Genomic DNA, 13,838 nt, shown 5'->3' with positions numbered 1-13,838 from the left:
CCTGCTTTTCTCTTGCTGCTTTTAATATTCTCTCTTTGTCTTTTGCTCTTGGAATTTTAATTATGATGTGTCTTGGTGTGGTCTTCTTTGGATTCCTTTTGTTTGGGGTTCTGTGCGCTTCCTGGACTTGTAAGTTTAATTCTTTCACCAGGTGGGGGAAGTTTTCTGTCACTATTTCTTTCAGTATGTTTTCGATATCTTGCTCTCTCTCATCTTCTGGGACCCCCATAATTCTGATGTTGGTTCGCTTGAAGTTGTTCCAGAGGTTTCTTACATCATCTTCAACTTTCTGGATTCTCTTGTCTTCTTGCTTCTGCGGAGGAGTGTCTTCTGGCTCTTTATATTCCAAATCTTTGACTTGATTCTTGTGATCTTCCATTTTGTTTTTAGGACTCTGTATAATATTTTTTATTTCAGACAATGTATTCTTTATTTCTTGTTGATCCCTTATTAGTTCTTGTTGATCCCTTATTAGTTCTTGTTGATCCCTTTTCATATCCTCATAGGTCTTATCAACCTTTTCTAGGAAATTCTTGAAAAACCTTATAAGCGTGGTTTTGAACTCCATATCCAGTCTCTTCTTTTCCTCCATTTCTTTTGTTTGTGATCTATTTCCTTGTCTCGGCATTTTCACAGCTTCCCTGAGTTGGTAGGGTGGCTTTGTGTGCTAAGGTGTCCTATATGGTTCAGTGAGTCAGCCTAAGGTGGACAGTCTTGGTGCAGCCCTTTGTGGGCTGTGTGTACAGTCTTATTGTTAAGCCTTGCTTGTTGTTGGTATCACTGGGAAGCGTTGATCTCCAAGCCAATTGGCTATGAGGATCAGAAGTGTCTCAGCTAGGAGGGTTTCTGTATTCCGCTTGGATGGGTGGGGTGGCACAGACAAGCTTTGCTGAATCCCGAATAATTGGTTGCAGTGGAGCGCACCTCTTTGGTAGGCACAGACAAAGCTTTAGATTCCTGTCTGCCCCTCCCTAGGAGAGTCCTATTGGCAGCAAATGAGGAAGCTAGCCACTGGAAGCGCCTCTGTGCTCCGCTTGGATGGGGCGTAGTCTTGGGTGGTACAGACAAGCTTTATTCAGCCCCTCCCTATGAGGGTCTGGTTTCTGAGTTCACAGTAATGGCCGCTGGCTTCACACACCTCCGAGAGATCCCCACCCACTGCCGGACAGTCTAGCCTCTCCCTGTCTGGGGCCGTCTATCAGCGCAATAGTGTGGTTCTGTTTTCCTCCTGAACAAGAAAGCCAGCCACGAATTAGCTTCGCGCGCAGGGAGTAAGCCAGTAGCGAACTCGGCCCTCCCTCTCAGAGCTCTGCGAGCAAGCAGGCAGCGGACTCTGCGGCTGCTTTTTCGCGCGCACAGTTTTCCGTACCTTCACAGTTCCTGAGGTTCAGCGCGCCTTCTTTTTCCTTCCCAGATGGTAGAGCCTCCTCTCAGCCAGCCGTCCAGCGCTTCAGGGTGATGTTTCCCCTGTTTTTCATTTCTAAATTCAAACTTGTTGTGGTAGGCTGCATTCGGGTGTCTGCCCTATGCCACCATCTTGGTTCTCGGAAATAAGGATCACAAGATATCAACTCTTAAAGAGTTTGAGGGACTTGTTCTTGGCAAACACTCGGCAGAGCTAGGACCCAGACCTTGGCTCTGCCTGAGGGGTCCCTTCCTGCCCCGCACACTGGTGCTGCTTCAGGCGAGGCCCTTCGCACAGCCTGGGGGCCCTTTCCTTCCCCCTTGCTCCGTAGGGGTTGGAGAGGAGCAGGCAGGGCACATCCCCAGTGTCAGGACCAGGAGATGCCACGGGGTTGAACTGGAAAATTGATCTGTGGTTTAGATGAGGTCAAGTAGAAAATCTACTCACCCTGGGAAGCACCAGAGCCTCCCATGCCACCTTACCTCTAACAGGAACCACAGTGCATTCAGATTTAAGGAGCAAATTTCCCCTTGAAATAACAGATGGCTCGGTGCTGCAAAGCCACTACCTTCCCTGTGACACACAAGCGGCTCTAACCTTTCAAAGGACGGAGAGCATCTGACAGGCGTCACATTATTTTTCCATGTTGAAATTATTATGGATATTAGATGACTCAGCCTTTTGAAAACTAGGAGCTCTTGTTTGTTCCTCTTTATTTGGGTCAAAAGCCTGTGATGACCTGTTAAAACTGGCATTGTCTGTTCGGCATTGCAAATATCAGCTATTGCTGGCAGGAAGCCGAGGTGTGATTCTCCAGTGAAAGTCATAATGGACTGAGTTAATTCCAGGAATTTAGTTCGAATTACCAATAAACACATCTTTCTCTTTGTTGTGCATGCATATGAATGAGGGAAATGGTTCAGCATGTAGTGTGCAATGGAAACATTAGAGGACTGGCCAGGGGTTTGGGTTGATGCTGATCCTATAATGTTTTGCCTTGGATCCTATCTTAGTAAACATATCACTAGTGTCTGCCTGGATATGATGGAGCGGATCTGGGCCACTTTTTCACTATTCCTGTACCATGTCTTAACCATCATCAGATAAGTTTCCCTTCTGGTGGTAAATTCCTACATACTTTTACCTTCCTCACCTTCTGTTGGGCTTATAAAGTTCACCTTATCGGGCCAGTACCCCGAGAATGCCTTTCTAAAATTGAGATCTGCTTGCATGTCAGAGATGACAGGGCCCTGGGATAGCAAAGTCCAGGAACTAGATTTTATTATTTATCCATTGATTTTACCTGCTGTGATCAGCAGATGGTTTTTTTGTTTTGTTGTTTAAGGAAGAATGGAAATATATAAAAAGTTTAGCTGAGACATTGCCCAGTTGTTGGCTACTGTCCCCCCCCCCCTCCCCCCCCCCCCCCCCCCCCCCCCCCAGTCTGAGCCAGGTTTTAAATTTACCGGTATTTGGTCACAAGGAGTCGAAACTCCAAGTTGAAAACATTCTAGTTTGCTAGTTGTGACTTCTAGCTCACTTAAATTGAAAGGCATCTGGACTCATTCTGAAACACTGAGAATTCTAAAACAGATGGCCACTTTCAAAACACATTAAAGAAGTGTACGAAGATTTAAGAAGCATGTTCAGTTCATTTCAGAGTTCTATAAACTTTATTCGACTAGATGGTTCTCCTTATACTGAGAAACGTTACCCCTTTTTAATTTCATACTTATATATGCATACCTTATCGAACATTGGTATTTACTTGTGAAAAAATGTTTGCATACATTTGAAATTAGTTTCTTTTATTCTTCCTCACTAGCATGCTTTAATATTTTTTTGATTTTTAGAGAGAGCGCCTTGGGGAATTTTTGTCTGAGATTTAGGATTTAGTTGAACCTTGGACACTTGAGCGGCAATGGGAGTAACACGGATGTCTGAGTCCATGCAGTTGAGGGTATGCACTGTGCCATTTCCCAGATGTGAAGTGGGAATATTTCCTTTCCCAAAGCCTTCAGAACCTTCAAATACATTTACTTTAGGCAGATGCTTATATTCTTTGGTCCAGTCATGGGTGAGGAAAATTGCAGACGGCCTCTGGGAAACCAAGATGAATACTAAAACTGCAGGCCAATCCCCATTTGATTGCTTAAGCAGCTTTCCCTCGAGGTGGGTGGGGGACCTTCTGTGTAGAATTTTTAGAAGTTTTCTTTTAGACAAGTTGGGTTACAAAAATTATAGCAGGATACTGACATGCCTACAGTAAATTTTGTAGTTGGTTAATATTTACAATCCAGGCAGATAGAATTATTTTATATTCTTGGTATTCAGAAAAGTTATTCCAAAGTCGTGTATTTATAGAAAACTTGGATGAAGTTTTAAATCACTTCTTCACTGAACTTTATTTTTAGTAATGACAAAAATGACATGTAATTTAACAAAAACTACAAACTTATGATTCAAAATGCACCTGCTCTCATCTGGCCACGAGGATAAGCCACAGCATGTTACGGGAACAGAAGAGCCTCCTGGTCAAGGAAGGGGGTTGGCACTGGGGGAGCCCATAGGCAGGGTGGGGAGGAAGATGCTGCTTTATCACAAAGTGACGGAGCATTTCCCCAACTCAGGAGCCATGTTTCTACCTGTGAGGTCTCCTTACAGCCTTAAAAGTACACAGGAAGCATGTAAGGCTTACGCTGTAATCCCTACAACCTCATAAGTTTGAGAAGGTCAGATAGGCTGCCTTTCTCCTGTGCCTTCAGGAAGATCTATTCCCCAATGGGAAGGAAAGACATAAGCCCCACATAATACCTTTAAAAAGCTTCAATTTTCCTTTCAAACATACTACTTTACTCAATTTTAAGCAACTTAGGATTGCTCTAAGTCAGTGGTCGGCAAGCTCATTAGTCAACAGAGCCAAATATCAACAGTATAATGATTGAAATTTCTTTTGAGAGCCAAATTTTTTACACTTAAACTTCTTCTAGCACTTCTTCTTCAAAATAGACTCGCACAGGCCGTGGTATTTTGTGGAAGAGCCACACTCAAGGGGCCAAAGAGCCGCATGTGGCTCAAGAGTTATAAGTACTTCAATGCTCAAAGTTATAAGTACATGGTTTTTGAAATCAATATGCATCCTGCAATGACTTATTTCTTATTGTGTTCAGATCTTGCTCATGTTAAAGGTCTTATAGTTTTTCTAAGAAGCCTTTGGTTGATCCCTAAAAGCCACCACCATCTGGATGGGTGTGATGGTTACTCATAGGGGAGTCCTGTTAAGACACAGCAGTCATAATGCAATGAGTTCCTGCACTTCATGATGGGCAGTTCTCTGTATTTGACCTCCTCTCGGCTTGCTAGAAATCAGATATGGATTCATTTTGCTCAAATGTTCGTCCAGGCAAGCCTTATTATAATTGTACTGTGACTCTCAATTGCCTCTCTTAGCAAACTAAGACTCTAATCCTGGGCTTCCATGCAATTTGACCAGTTAGTCTCCTATTTCTACAGAATCCCAAGTTCTACACAGAATGGTAGAGCTGCCACATTTAGTAAATAAAAATTCAATTAAGTTTGAATTTCAGTTAACCAATAAATAATTTTTTAGTATAAGTAAGTCTCATGTAATATTTCCTATACTAAAAAATTATTTATTGTTTACCTAAAATTCAATGTTAACTGTATGTAATTTATTTTATCTAGCAACCATAAGCATAAATCCACTACTTTATAGATTAAAAAAAAAACACAACAACACACAGAAGCCACTCTTCCTACAATAATTTTTATCCTTTTTTGATATTTCTATACATCTTCCACGGAACCTTTGGAGTATGTCAGGGTTATCACTCCCTCATTTATATTTCTTTCCGAATCTTTCCAAAGTTTCAATGCTTCTTCTCTTAACACTCAGGCCTACGCTGCACACACACTGTAGCTGCACTGTGACTGCCAATGGGTGTGACAATGGGCACCATAGGAATAAAAGTTAAATACATTCATCACTTTGATCATTTAAGCAACTGACAGTGAACACATTGATATATCCCCCCCTTTTTTTTAATCCAGAACCAGAAAATAAAATTCTCCAGATTCTTCCCAACTATACATGGGCATTCTTATCTCTGATTCCTTTTAACATTTCTAGGATTCCCACAGGGATTCAGTGTATGTACATTCACACAACTAAGTCAGACTGAGGACAGCATGAAATGCAGGGTGTAATTAATTGTTCAGCACTCAGTACCTACTTACCAGATGATGGAGGTGTAGATTTTCTGGAACTAGGTACTATGTCACCCAGACTGGATGATGAATTTCCTCCTAATTTACTGGAGTAAAGCAAAAATTTATATTAAATCTGACGCTTATTTCCGACATTAAAACATTTGTATTGCTCAATAAACATGATGACTCATTATATTGTATTTTTATGGAGCTTTAAATGTGTCTTCTCTACAACGAGGCAGGTAGTAATTTCCCAGCGGAGATTCCTGGACTGCTACAACAGCCGTGTAATAGTCTCTGTTCTAAATTCAAGGCTTAATTATAAAAGGCCCTGGGAGAATGGGAGAGAACTCCATTAATTTTTGTAACCCTCTTATTCTCTGTCAGAATCACAGGTAGATAGCAGAGATTTCCTTTTGCTTTTTTTTCTTTTCTTATCTTAGAGACTCTCTGCAGCAATGTTTCCTTTTTATTTGGTTCCTTTATCTTTTGCCTTAACTTGATTATGTTTGCTATAGGATTGAAAGGACTCAAGTTTTCGTGAGCGACCTACAAAAGGGAAGCACAGTACTACAAAAAACGTGCTCACCTCTAAAAGGCACACGAAGGAACACAACTAACAGTGTCATACGTATCCCTGAACCCTCAGGTCAGATCGTGTCCAGGACATTTCTCAAGCATGGCTAATGTGGAGGACTCAGCCGGGTTAATTTAGGGATGATCTAAAGGACTTTAGAAGGATCACATTCTAACTTTTTATGTAAGACATGAATCTGTGTCTTAAAAGGTTTGGTGTTAACATGAGAACAATAGCATTTATGTTTCTTACCAGCATACTAATCACATCAAATAACATATTACTAAATGACTCCTCATAAATGGAGGTGGAAAAAATATCTTCAAAGAGTGATATGGAATTTCAGTATAGTCTTATTGTCTAAAGTTTACCATCAGAGCCAAACCAGGGTCTGGTTGAAGTAATATGCCACAGTGTCTATGCATCAAAGTGCAATATTTACTCATGTAAACAATTATACAAAAATGCAAATTCTACTAAAACACCAGCAGCAGGCTGAATTTTATTGTTACTATACTGAGATTTTAATATATAAAAACAAACATCAAAAAATGTTAAGCAGCCTTGACTGGTTTGGCTCAATGGATAGAGCGTCGGCTTGGGGACTGAAGGGCCCCGGGTTCGATTCCGGTCAAGGGCTTGCGGGCATATCCCCAGTAGGGGGTGTGCAAGAGGCAGCTGATCGATGACTCTCTCTCATTGATGTTTCTAACTCTCTATCTCTCTCCCTTCCTCTCTGTACAAAAATCAATAAAATATATATTTTTTAAAAAATGTTAAGCAACTAGCATAGGCCCTCTACATATTTTTAATATTCTTAAAAAATACTTCAGTACATTTCCTAAGGATACCAGACAGTAGATAAAATGAATAAAAAATGGTATTTATAGAAACAATCTCTGGTAGTTACACAATATCCATTATCAGGACCAAAACAGTTTCTTCCAGAATTTTCTTTATCTAAAGTACCAAATCTAATTTCAGTTTAAGCATGGATTTTACGTTCTCTTTGAATTTTAATAAAAGCCAAAGTATTGTTTGAATTGTGTGAAATTGTGACAAACATTGCAAATAGTCAAAATGTCCAGAACACAAATTTGTCCTTAACTTTTAATTGTATCAAAATGGCACTTTCTTGAGCTGTGCCACAATTATACTGCCTTTGATTTCAATCAGATTTTATAACTTATATATTGGAATTTTAAAATACTGCTGAATTCTTGTTATGTCCTCAAAACAAAACTCTATTTAAAATATTAGAAGACAAAAATAAAAACCTGAAAGGAGTAAAAACATGTTCACATATTTAGGAAAAAGCTTAGGGGAAGAAACAGGACAAAATGAAATCAAGGAAATCAAAGCAGAAATTATATGAGACTGTATAGGCCTTTTAGGGGGAAAAAAGCAATAGCAAACACATATCTGCTGTAGTGAATGCTAACAGCTGGCAATGGGAACGGTGCTCTGTCTGTGACTGCCATGTCCGGTCCTCGCTGCCTGACTCACCGTGCAGCAGCGTGGTCACCCGAGACCAGGCTCCAGCCCACGGCCCAGTTCCCATCCTCATTCCACCACTCCCCACCCTGTGACCTCGGTCAGCTGCCCCAGCTTCTCTGGGCCAGGCTCCTCATCCGTGAAGCAGAGGCTCTAACATACGTCCTGTTCCCTCGGGTTCTGGTGATGCTGAGCTGATCACTAGCACTGGACCAGGGAGGCCCACATGGGATGCAGAGGGAACCATGCTTCCTTCACCATTTTTGCAAAAACTTCTCCCTACTCTTTAGAAATAGTTTTTCCTTCTCAGTTTGTATGTGAAAGAGCCAAAGAAAGGTACACGAGTCTGTATCGGCAAAAACCCATTCCAAATTTTACGCAAAGCATTCCACAAAACACTATGCCTAAAACATGAACCAAGAAAAGTTTTCATAAGATAATTTAAATTTTCATAAAATAATTATATACATGAAAAATATCCCCACCCCACCATCCCACTGACAGTGCATACTAAATTTAAAGGCTCCGAAAAACCCTGATAACTTTTCACCACTCTAAGCCCATTTGACCGTGAAACCCACTTCTCAGGTGAATTGACAGGAAAACTCTGGAAAATGCTGAATTATCTTGAAAAGAACCCGAAACACAAACAAAATGTCCCCCAGCTGAAATAACTTCAAACCTCAACAAACTATATACGTATAGTGCTATGGATTGAGAACAGTAATGCTGTGCCCCAGGAAAATGAAGTCTTGACACATTGTAAGTTCTTATTAACTAGTATTAAGATACCATTGTCAATATGGAGAATAGACACTGGGAATGGAATGAGTGGTGTCAGGTCTTCCCCACCCCCCAGTAAAATGCCCTTGCTTTGTTTACCTCCATGCCTCCATCTTTTTTTTTTTTATGACTAAATACTTCCCATAATCTGAGGGCCCCCAGTAAAAAGTCAAACACAGGAAAGAAGTGTCAATGAAGGGAGAGATCCATCGGAACTGTAAGAGCCTGACAGGAAATACTATTCAAGAGGATGGATGGTTCACACCAAAAAGCACCTTCTGTTTTACTTGTTTATAGGGGCTTGAAAAGAATTCTTGCTCACACTAGAACATTATCACTGACAAAGGATTTGCATCATTCTTTAAACAAATAAAATATAAGCTAGAGAAAATAGGAGCCAGCTATTCACATTAAAGAAAGGACTTGCCCATGTCACATCCTTTCATTCGGGGAGAAGCACACCATGTTCTTGGACTTGGCCGAAAGGGGTTCAATTTCAAAGTCACTCTGTCTGAGTAACCCTTCTAGTGATCCTCTTAGTGAGAGGCGGACAACTGCCAGAATGCTAGGAAGGGTTATTCAGCCCTAGCCTATCACATAACTCCTTTTATGGCTACCTGCAAAGGCAATTTTAACTGGTTTCATATAGAGTTTCCCTTTAAGTGCTTAGCAGGGAGAACTGGAAATTGATTTTCTCAAGTGAAAATGAAAGCTAATAGGCACCAGGGCTGTCTCTGCCAGTGATGTCTGGGAATGTCATTTCTAAAACATCTTCTTGCCATGCCAGGCAGCTAGAGATATGAATTAGCCACCAAGTTTGCTCAGTGTTGGAATATTTTCAGTTAAAGATTAGGACTTGATAATTTCCTCTGCACTGGAGCCTGAATTTAATATTCTATGACCTTAGTTCTTTTCATTAATTATAATACATAATTTGATTCTCTCCCAAATCAGATGAAAATTAGATGCTGGTTGAACTTTTTATTTTTATATTTTTGGATATTTTATTTGAGGATATTTTTCTCAGTGATTTTTAGAGAGAGTTGAAGGGAGGGGGGAGAAGAAGAGAGAGAGACACAGATGAGAGAAAGAGAGAGAGAGAAAGAGAGAGAGAAAGAGAGAGGGGGTGAGGGAGGAGAGGAGAGGGAAACAGAGGTGTAAGATATACACATCAGTTGGTTGCTTCCTGCACGTGGCCTAATCAGGGTAAACCTGCAACCCAGATACATGCCCATGAACAGAAATCAAATCTGTGATCATTGGGTGCATGGGCAGATGCTCTAACCACTGAACAACCGGCTATGGCTGGGATGAACTTTTTAAAATGCAGGACTTGTGATTCTATCAATATAGCCTATCACTAGTCCACGGGAATAACATGTAATAAAGATTGTGGAATACAGCAAACAATAGCATGTGAACGATGGTATCATCTAAACACAAACACTTGATGTTCTTCTCATACCTGGAGTAGAATTTCCCTTGCTTGGCTTTCTGTTCATGCTGTAGCCTCATATTCTCTAGTTTCACTGGGCTTGGAATGAATCCGATTTCACAGCCTTCTTTAACCAATCGCCCTATCCACCAGTCATTGTTAAATTTCTAAACACAAAACCAGATTTGTTAAGATCAGTGCATCGAAGTTTTATTACGGCAATTACAATCAACTATGCTTCAACTATCACACTTCAGAAAACCATTAGGTTCATAGGTTAAGCCCACAAAAGTGAAGTATTTTTAGTTAACATGAAAATTTGTCTAAGAATTAAGATTAGTCTGAATTCTCCCACAGCTGCCGCTGTCACTGTAAATAGGCGAAACTCTCCCTGCTCAAAGGTTCGCCACCCTTCCTAATTAGCGGCCATTAGAATTATAGCGTGTTAACGGAGGTCTGCCTCTTACAGAATGGGATGAGTTAGAAATACTATCACTGAGAAATAAATACTGAAATCTACCTAAAATACTTTGCATCAGAGCAAAATCTACCCTTGTGAAAACATGTTTGTAGTTAGTGTGGTAGTGTTCACAGATAATTTCTTTACTACTGATGATGAACAATTCTCTGTTGTGGATGGAATACTTATCCTAAACCTGTATGATTTGGTGTGACTTCCTTCAATGGAGCAGTATTTTTCAAGTCTGTTCCTGAACATTTGAAAGGAGAATATCCATTCTGGTTCCTCTCCCTCTCATGGTGGAAAGAGATTCCTCTCCAAGCATCAGCCATCAGGAGAAGACCCTGAATTAATCTTATATCCTGTCATAAAGTCAGATTCGTGGCACACCCTCACTTCTGAAAACTTTCTCTCCTTCCCTCCTAGCCAATGTTCTACATCTCTCTTTGAACACGATGAGATGGGAGGCTCGGGATTCTCTAGGCTCTTTAAATCGGCAATCATCACCTCCTTTGCTTATAACCTTTGGTGCAGTGAGCAGTTAAATTTACAAATGCTTCCTAGGACATGTACTCCCCAGACTCCAATGGTAAATCCTTCAGGCCTAAGGAAACCTCATGCTCACACCCTGACAACATCAAGTAGGGGGATTTCTGGCCCCTCCATTGTGTTCTGCACAGCAGGCATTTAATCAGTGCCAACTCAAAATAAACCTTAATTAAGGCTGAATTTGAGTCGCTGTTAAATGCAAGGGGGTGACTTCTGGCATGGAGGAAAGGGGGTTTCTTGCTGTTTCTCCCCTTCTTGACTTCATCTCCTGCCATTCTCCCTTCCACTGCAGAAATCAACCCCTGCAGGAGGGAAAGGGCGCCATGGTCTGAGTGTAGACACGGTCAGCAGAGAGGAGAGGTCATGAATTCCAGATATTATTATTAAACTCTCCCCAGACGGTTAGACTTGAGATAGGAGAAGAAGACAGCACATAGTCAATGTTTCAAATTAAAATAAAAAGCACAGGTTAAGCATAAAAAGGGATCATCTCGAGGAGCTCCCGATTTCTGGGTCACAGAGCCCAGGGGAGCCTTGAAGTTATCACAGGAGGCTGCCGCTGCTTTCTTCTTTATAAAGGTGACAGTCCTATCAGGAATGGCTGAGAGGCACTGATTTCACATGTGTGTTATACAACTTCCCCTCTATGTAATACTATTTCACAGCAATAAGAAATACAAAATGATGTTTCAAGGTAAAAAATCACATGGACAGGAATTCCCATTATTTCCCTTACTTCCTTAACATGCAGAAAATCTTTTGCTTCGAATGAGATGGCCATGCCAGGCACCGGAACATCGTCTTCATGGGCTGCACTGTAGCTGACATTTGTCCGAACTGCAAAGGCAACAGGCTTTGTCTAAAGAGGGGGGAAAAAGGAGGACAAAATAAGAAACAAGTATTCCCTCAATTTCCCTCCAAAATACAAACATACAACTGTTGTAATTGTTAATTTTTCCCCACTTTCATTTTTTATCACTAAATATTTTATGAGTATTCAATACTCAGCTACATACCATGTATCTCCAAACTAGAAAAAGGCAATTGTTCTCTTCAATTAATGAGGGTGAAAATGAACTGCTGAAATATGTGTTTATCACTTGTCAGTATAACTCAGAGAATAAAATGCCCAGTTCTTTGGTTTCAGTGAAAAAGACTTAGTAACTGCTTCCCCACCCCAAACATCTTCTTTAATTAATAATTACTACATCATTCCAAAAGGTACAATGTTTTGACAAAAAAGAAAAGAAGAAAAAAAGAAGAAGAAGCACAAACTATATTTGCTGATTTCCAGGTAAGTGTTGGAGATCAGAGTTCTAGGCAATATTTGTTTATCCACCAGTCAGGGGCGGGGGTGGGGTAACTAGGAAAGTTCAGAGACCTTGAAAAGAGGTGTTTTTCTAACTGGCATTGTGTTTCTTCCACATGATGGCAAATGGATTTCTTCTGGGCAGTTTCTCTCTACTCAACCCTTTATCTGGATTGTACGGGAGGAAAAGGGAGAATTGGATGCAGAACCCTTCTTCGTTTCCAGATTTCTCACAGTTAATCCATTCTCCCTCACTGCTCTCTGGGTTGAGGGCTGAGCTAAGAGCTGTGAGTTTACTCAGTCATCCACAGAACGCAGACAGAAAAGGAGGACCCACTTCTGGAAATGGGCACAGCAGACATGAAATGGTTTTTAAATGTTTGAAATCCAATTCTTGGTATCCTTTATGAAATTTAATGATATAAGAGATGCTGTTCCTCGTATGGGCTTTGGGGAAAAATGGTGCCCATATCCTACCACTGAAACACAATCCTTGGTAGCAGGATGAAGGTGTTTTCATTTCTCCTTGAATTTTTTTTTTAAATACATAGATTTTATTCCCATAGCTACAATATTAATATACTTAACTTTCCCCACTATTCTAAGTATTCTACTTTTTAAAATTGTGCACAGAAATCCTCTTTCTATTTAGAATTCTTTCTCCTTGGGAGATACTCCCAGAGGTAACATAAGTAAACCTTGATTTATCAAGACTTTTAAAAAAAATTCTATTCCAAACTAAGTCCAAATGGGCTGCACTATTTTGATCTTCAACCAGCAGTATTGGATGGTACCCTTTTCAATAATTAAAAGTCATAACCAGACTCAGTTTTACTGCTAGAATGAGGATTTTCATAAGTAAATCCTCCTATTATTCAGAAGACCTTTGATCATAAAAATATGGACACAAGACATTTGTTTATGCTAGTGTGAGCTTTTGTTTCTCTCTGGGTCTTATTCCTTGTGAGATACAGAGTTAAAGTGTGGCATATATTTTTCATCACTGGAAGACATAAAATTAAAAGTACAACTGTACAGAGAAGTCCATGGAAAATCTCGTGTCTTTTATAAAATGATCAACTTTTTAAACATCAGAGTAGCAGGAAGAGGGGACACTGAAAAAAAGAAAAATAAGCCTGTCCCTGTTCCCCACGCAGACACTCTGCTCTCAGCCTGGACACCTCCCTATTGTTATGGTTTCCAGCATCACCTCTGTAGTCAGGGCCCTGGGCATGGATCCCTCTGCCCCTTCTCTCATATCCATCATAACAACTTGTGATGCTAACTGATCTTTGGGGCTTTTATGTCTTGAGGCCAGTGGCCATTGACTCTCTAGTTTTTGCTCCTTAAGGCAAAGTCCTGAGAAGAAAGAACAAACAGGAATTCAGAAATGGTGGCCCTAGAGAGGTCTCATCGAAACACCAGGAAGAACAGGCTGTGCTGACAGACAGCTCTGAGGCACACTGGGATACGAGGGGTGTTCTGTTCCTTGAGGGAAGCAAGGCTGGTCCAGGCCCCAGCACCGAAAGTAACGGTGAGCAGAGAAGTGGGTTCTGCCAGGGTCATAGGTCTCCCTTCAAGCTGTCCTGTTTTTTT

The 13,838-nt window shown here is 40.8% G+C and overlaps 1 protein-coding gene across 8 annotated transcripts in view; it reads right to left on the bottom strand.

Moving 5' to 3' along the window:
* CACNB2 (calcium voltage-gated channel auxiliary subunit beta 2) overlaps nt 1-13,838 on the bottom strand; it is a 357,975-nt gene that overhangs the window by 37,412 nt on the left and 306,725 nt on the right. For 6 of the 8 annotated variants that reach the window (XM_084868414.1, XM_084868415.1, XM_084868421.1 and 3 more), the window contains 3 exons: nt 11,670-11,792; nt 9,955-10,091; nt 5,663-5,739 (listed from right to left, as the gene is read on the bottom strand). The exons of 1 other annotated variant lie outside the window; for it this stretch is intronic. In XM_084868414.1, the coding sequence (XP_084724540.1) occupies nt 5,663-5,739; nt 9,955-10,091; nt 11,670-11,792 (337 nt within the window). Of the gene's footprint in view, nt 1-5,662; nt 5,740-9,954; nt 10,092-11,669; nt 11,793-11,949; nt 12,088-13,838 lie in introns of those variants that run through there. One more of the 8 variants, XM_084868419.1, reaches the window with a different exon arrangement.

This window comes from Pipistrellus hanaki (assembly GCF_964339955.1).
Source record: "Pipistrellus hanaki genome assembly, chromosome: 1".
Lineage (NCBI taxonomy): Eukaryota > Metazoa > Chordata > Mammalia > Chiroptera > Vespertilionidae > Pipistrellus > Pipistrellus hanaki.
Note: the sequence above shows the minus strand (reverse complement) of the source record. Positions and strands in the feature narration are given on the sequence as shown.